Consider the following 6,885-nt stretch of genomic DNA (forward strand, 5'->3'; position numbering starts at 1 on the left):
GTGTGTTTGCTGTCTTGCTTCTCACTAAAGGCATCTTGCTATCTTCTTAGTTGTAAGATTTACTACCGGTTCAGACAAATGTGTTTGCTATCTGCTTTTCACTGAGAATATCCTGTTATCCTATGATGTGTAAGTTGCCTCATTGTAATTAGAGTAGTTTTAAAGAAATGCTTCCGTAAAACCTGTTTCTGCACCCTTTCCAGAGCACCTTTATCACTGAGAATTATTTGTAAAAGTTCCACCTTTTGATGGGATAAGTCTTTAAATAAAGGCCCAAGACCTGGCTAGGGAGGAGATACCAGAGTTAAGGAGGAGTTAGATGGAGATATAAGAAGATACAGGATACAGGAGAGAGAGGAAATAAAATAAGAATGCCAGGCCGGACCAATTAAGAAACTGCGCTACGTGAGTGTCTACTCACTTGCTTCTCGTCCGCCGCTACCCCTTCTGGGAGCCCTGGACCCCCCGGAGCGGGCCTCCGGCACCTAAGGTTTTAACAAATTTCCCAGTATTCAAATGGTAGGGAAGTCTTTGGACCAATTAGGCCCTTTCATTTAGGATGCCAAGTTACTTAAAAAGCACTGTTGTGCAGTGCCAAACCTTAGGTTGTGTAGCCTGGATAAATGCTGCAACTGCTCAAATATATGTGCAGTCCCTAAAGTTTTAATGTTTTGGTATAAGATCATTACTTAACACCTTTAGTAATCAAAATGTTAAAGTGTCACTAAATTTCTTTGTTAAAGTGCATCACAATGAACTCTTGTCGGATCTTTAGCAATGTCCATTTCTGAAATTTGTCAAAGAACGTGTTCTTCCTCAAGAAAAGTTATAATAAGGAGTTTTGGGACAAATGCAGTATTTGACATCTTTTAAATTAGTACTAAAATGGGTAGGAATTTCCAGAGCTAGCCTTTAATGTTTGCTTATCCAGATTAAGAAACTCTTCTTAAGATATCTATAATATGCAGAAATGTCATAAAGTATTTGTTTGTAATCCAGAGCATTCATATTTTCTCTCTACTTAAACCGTCTGAAATTCAGAAACTCACAGTGACTATTCTCTTTCATTGCAATTACAGTTGTTTGCATAAGTTCAATAAGAATCTGTTCATTTGATAGTAGGACACCATTGGAAACTCTGGTTATTTTACCAAGGCTTTGACTGGCCTATTCGAGAGTCAGGCATAGGCTCAGAGGTGACCTGACAGCTTTAAGGAACTAAGGTTGACTCTATGGAACGTGGAGCCATAAAGCCTCGTGGAGATGTTGGCTGCATACCTTGTTCACAGAGTTCCCAGCAGCCTCCCCAGGTAAGTAAAGAAAGTCACTTCCTGACGGGGGCAGGAACTTCAGCAGATGTTGGGGCCCCCGGGAAGAGGAGTCTGCCCAATTTAACAGGTATTGCAGGCCGGTCTGATGGAAAGTGCTGGCTTGGCTCGGCTTCTGGCCCAGAGCGGCTACAAAGAGCTCAACCTGGAGATTCCTTATAAAAGGACCCAGCAAAGCAAACTTAAAAAAAAAAAAAAAAAAAAAAAAAAGTCCTCATGAACAATCTTTTTCTTGCTGAGCTTATGTAAATAATTAGGCCAGGGTTGTTAAGAATGGACTCGTTCCACCAATGCATTAGTCTCAATTTGGTTATCTCTGATAATGGAGGGTTTTTTTTAGAGAGAAAAACTGTTTCAGCAATGCACTACTGTAAATGTAGTTCTAGTTCTAAGTGTCTTTAAATATTTGTTGTTGGATCTCAGCTTGTTAGTCTGTGAGGATGATATTTAAAAATGGGGATCAGCCCCTATTAAAGTTTTCAGATGTCTCTCTGGAGTTAAGTAGGCCGACTCAGAAGAACCCTCAACCTGGTGAGGTGACCCAGATCCAGTCGATCGGCTTATACTGACCCTCAAAGACTCTGACTCCTGAGATGAGATCTCCAGCCCTGCTCCAGCCACACCCCGGAAGCTGGCTGGTCTAGCACGGCAGAAGCCTGAGGAACCATCGGTCCAGTAAAATGGTTCGAGAGTTGGTTTAATCACTCCCCCTGGTTTACTACCTTAATATCTACCTTGCTGGGTCCTTACTCATTTTGATTTTGCTTTTAACCTTTGGCCCCTGTATTCTCAATCCTTTAGTGGCTTTTATAAGGAAATGCATTAGTACTGTGCAAATTCTTATGTTAAGACAGCAATATCAGACTCTAAAACAGCACGAGGTTGAGACCACTGTTCCATGATTGGAACAGTTACAAAAAGAAAAAGGGGGAAATGTAGGAATGACAAATTTCAGGGGGCTGCTGCGGGCGGGCACTGTGTAGGAATGAAAAATTTCAGGCCCTAGAGTGACCATGGAACTAAAGTCGTTTTTCAAGTAGAAGTTGTTTGGATCCCAGGATGTGGTTTAAGATAAGCTGAACTGCTTCCCTCCCTAAAGTGCAACCCTGTGAACTCTGCTGTTTTGCTTATCTGACATTGACAGGTGTGGGTCGTAAAACTTGTACCGGACTCTGCTGACTCCGCTGTCTTGCCTGCCTGACGTTGCCAGATGTGTGTCGTAAAACTTACGATGGGAAAACACCCGTGAAGGAGAAAAAAAGAAAGAAAGAAAGAAACCCTATAAGGACCCCGCGTCAATCGTCTTCGGGGCTCTTCTCCTCGACCCCTGAGTGGGATAAGAGTTGAGCCCCAGCGCGTCAGTCCTCGAATAAAGCCTCCTGGGTTTTGCATCAAGTGACGACTCTCGCGATTGCTTGGGGTGAGCGCCGGTACCCAGCTGACAGCGGTAGGGTCTCCTTTTGGGGTCCTTACATTATATGTGGATTTTTCAATAAATACAATATAATAAATGTATTCTATCTTGCGATATTCTTAATAACATGTTCTCTTCTCTAGCTGACTTCATTATATGAATACAGGATAGAATACACATTATATACAAAATATGTGTTAATTGACTATGTTATCAGTAAGACTTCTGGTCAACAGAAGTCTTCTAGCAGTCACCCTTCTGGGGGGTCATCAGTGAGGATTTTAGACTGTGTGGGGGATCGAGGCCCCTAACCCCTGCATGGTTCAGGCATCAACTGTACTATTTGACTGTATACATAAGTTCATGCTACTTACCTAATTTTTGATTGATAAATACAAAAGCATTGCATTCCCACGTTTGTGTCTGATTTTTTCTTAATATATTTTTAATGTTTATTTATTTTTGAGAGAGAGAGACAGACAGACAGAGAGACAGAGAGAGACAAAGAGGGAGATGGAGGAAGAGAGGGAGCTCATGGACCCCCGACACTGCAGAAGCGCCCTGGTGCTGTCAGAGGAGACTACTGTGCTGGGTGACTGGGCGGCAGCGGGTTTAGCTGAGGGGTAGAGTGTGATTTGGGGGACCACAGATGACCTGGATGCTTGAAGGCAAGAGAGTTGTCCAGACGCCTTTCTGCCAGTGTCCCAGGACAACGCAACAGAGGTCACTTAGAAACAAATCCAAGGTCCCCATCTCCTGTTGGAATGTTCATTTACATACTCAGCAAGCATGCTGCCTCTTCTGCTCATGATCAGGCCTTGTGACGCTGCTTTGAACAGCACTAGCCCCCTACCTACTTTTAACGTGTGGGTTTACAATCTCTAGTTATAAAAGTCTACCCCAAACTCGCAGAGACAGCAGAGTAATGGAAGAAGCGCTCACGAGAAAGGGTGTCTGGCCTGATACCCAGAGGCTTATGCCAAAAGGTTCACCTTCCTCTTGGCAACGTCTCCCTCACTAGCAGGTCTGTCTCCCAGGCCAACACGGGGAATGTCCACCTGCCTCAAGGGAGTCCTCACCTTTCCCCTCTGGACTTTACCTTGTGGCCGCAGGAAGGCAAGCACATCAGATGAGAAAATGGAATCCACAGAGCCACTTGCACAGAAGCAGGGGCATCATGAGGCTCCTGAGCAGATCTGATTTCACAGGCTTTCAACACTCAGAAAACTTAACCCTGAGGTTATGTAGAGCAATCATGCTACTACAAGGGCCTCAGCATGGCCAAATCCTCTCCTCACACTCCAGAGAGGCAGGACACCCCTAACCCCCAAATCTCCAGCTAACTTGCATGGAGAAGTTTATTAACAGAAGTCTGGAACGCTCAGCATCCCAGGCTAGGATTGCAGCAGCTTGGTCTGCTTGTTCATATCCACACAAACCTTTCCCTTTGTTGAAAAGCAAAAGGAAGAGTTTCTGATAGGAAAGCATAAATATGTACCAAATACACAGGATGTCACTGTAAATTGCATTCAGAGCTTTATTCTTGCCAAAGTTTGGGGGGTGCGCTAACTCTGGCAGGCTGCCTTGGTAGAGAAGCATAGTGCATGGTGGATCAATGAGATTCTACACCACCAGGAATGTGGGGAGGGGGGCAGAGGCTGGTGGAGGTTCCAGAAGGTAGAGCAGGGCCATTCTATATTTAACAGCAGCAGTCATCCTCATGATCACAGCATGCAGGACCTCGGGACCTCATAGGGATAATTCCCAAACAGCAGCACCCAGAACCACAGCACCCGCAGCTACAGCACCCAGAATCTTCACAGCAGCCAGACGATCCTGAGTTGCAGTCCTGGGGCCGTTGGACCCAGCGTCTCAGGGGGCTTACCCCAAAGGTCCGGGGAGCCAGACAGCAGTAGCTGGTGGAACAGGGAGCAGAGCATGGATCAGGGGTGCAGCACGACATGGCTGAGCCGCTTGCAGGAGCCTGAACATAGTAGGTCTGGCCAGAAGAAGGGCCCTGGACATAGCACAACTTGGTCTGGCAGGGGGATGGGCACTTCACATATGTCTGGGACGGAGCTGCATACTTCATGTAAGTTTGAGTCTGGCTTGGCACTTGGTATTTCACATAGGTTTGAGTTGGGCATGGAGCTGGGCATTTCACGTAGGTTTGAGTCTGGCAAGGAGTCACACATTTCACATAGGTTTGAGTCGGGCACGGAGGTGGGCATTTCACGTAGGTTTGAGTCTGGCAAGGAGTCACACATTTCACATAGGTTTGAGTCGGGCATGGAGGTGGGCATTTCACGTAGGTTTGAGTCTGGCAAGGAGTTACACATTTCATGCAGGTTTGAGTCTGGGATGGAGCTGGGCATTTCATAGAGGTATCTTTGGTACTTTGCATAGCTCCCAATCCTGAACCTTTCACACAAGATGGGGGGAACTGTGGCTGCTTCTGCTGGTCACACATCTTCCTGTGGCTTTGCAAATTCTGAAAAGAAAGCTCTTGTCAGAATTAGGAAGGTTTCCAGGGAAAACCACAGCATCCCCTTTCAATAAAAGGGAGTGTTTTCAAGAAGGTCACAAGCACCCAGACCTGACACAGGGTGGACTGAGGGCCAAGCATCTTGTTTAGCTTTTGTGCCTGTGCCTGGTTGTGTGCCTCAGTTTCCACAGAGAAAAATGAAGAGGTGGAAAAAGTGATGTCTGTTTTAACCCGATCCTCCAACCCCCCTTTCTTCGTATTCACTTTTGTGTCTGCCTCATTATAGATTCTCTTTCCCAGCTACTTCCTTTCACCACCAATTCCCTCAATTCTTCTATTTCTTCCTGCCAGGGCAGGCAGTACCGAGCAAAGGCAGAGTCCTCTCAAGCGGCCTCCGAGCCAGTGTGAGTCTCCAGCTAAGTCCCACAGAGACTGACAAGGCTGGAGTTTGAGCAGGTTTCCACCATTTACTCTTCGAATGGGCTGGACTACCACTCCACCCCATGAAAGGACCCAGGAGAAAAACGCATGACTGCACACAGAGGGAGAAAGGACAGCAGTTCTCTGAAGAATGCTTCTCACAAAGGACTCACAGTTCAGCTCCCACAGCTGCCTCTCCCCAGCACACTCTAGCCCCCAGCTCCCACCAGCCCCGCCCCAGCTCCTTCCGCGGCCGCCCTCATGACTAGTCCCGACCACCCTCATCCCAGCCCAGCCCCACCTCTCCTTCCTGCTGCATCCCTAATCCCGGGCGCAGACTTACCCTCTTCACTGACAGGAGCAAGACAGGAAGAAGCCAGGGATCTAAGGAGTTGGCTGTTGGGGAGGCCTTTTATAGGGTGGCAATGAGGCAATTTAATGGCATCTGAATGAAGCAGGAGAGGTCACGAGAACCAGGACTGGCATGGCATTAGTGAGATTCTTCCCCAGTATGCCTGACTCTTCATTCAGAGCCAGGGCATGTCTTTGCTTGACACTGAATTTTCCCAAACGAGATAAATGATTCCTGCGGCCTTCTTCATGAAACAAGTCAGTCTTCTTTTCCTAGAAGTTATGAGAGATGAGATGCCTGTGAGATCTGTAGCTACAAAGCCGTTTCCAGGTCACTCGAGTCTTCAAAAACTTGTCCAAGATGCAGTCCGCTCCTCAGTGTTTCATACGCTGCACCCAAAGCTGCACTGCCTCTTCCCAGCCTCGACCGTGTGTTCCTTCCGAGGGCCTCCATGGTGAGCCCTGCTGGTTCGGGTGGCTGGGCCTGGTGGCCTCTGCTTCCATGTGGCAGCAACCCCCGGCCTCTGACAAGAACTCCAGGTTAATTCCATGGACTGGCAGGTTATTTGGGAAACTGGGTGGGAACTTAATGATCTCAGACCTCAGGTTCTATATCTGGGATGTCTCTCCTCAGCTTCTCATGTACTTCCAACCCCCATCTTCAGCTTGTGCCTCACAGCCTGCCCATCCTCACCTTCCTGGACCTCACTACTAGGCCTAGATCCCCAAGAACCCAGTACAGTGGGAATTCTAGCCAAACGAACACTGTGTGATGACAAGAATAGAAGAATCTAACATTTAACTGAATGTGTTTTATGTGCCAGACAGTTCCTGGAAGATTAAGGAAGTTACCCATTGTCACAAAGCAATTAGATAAGAAGCTGGAG

At 46.8% G+C, this 6,885-nt stretch overlaps 1 protein-coding gene and 1 long non-coding RNA gene across 2 annotated transcripts in view; one reads left to right on the forward strand and one right to left on the reverse strand.

Moving 5' to 3' along the window:
• Nucleotides 1-3,156, forward strand: part of LOC115298996 — a 7,458-nt gene extending 4,302 nt beyond the window's left edge. The window contains exon 3 of the long non-coding RNA XR_003911930.1: nt 2,473-3,156. This is a non-coding gene — a long non-coding RNA (uncharacterized LOC115298996). The remainder of the gene's footprint in view (nt 1-2,472) is intronic.
• Nucleotides 3,157-4,441: 1,285 nt separating this feature from the next.
• C8H1orf68 (chromosome 8 C1orf68 homolog) lies at nt 4,442-5,212 on the reverse strand. Its single transcript, XM_029946633.1, has one exon. The coding sequence runs from the start codon at nt 5,210-5,212 to the stop codon at nt 4,442-4,444; it is 771 nt and encodes a 256-aa protein (XP_029802493.1).
• Between the last annotated feature and the right edge of the window lie 1,673 nt (nt 5,213-6,885).

Source organism: Suricata suricatta, chromosome 8 (genome assembly GCF_006229205.1).
Source record: "Suricata suricatta isolate VVHF042 chromosome 8, meerkat_22Aug2017_6uvM2_HiC, whole genome shotgun sequence".
Taxonomy (NCBI): Eukaryota; Metazoa; Chordata; class Mammalia; order Carnivora; family Herpestidae; genus Suricata; species Suricata suricatta.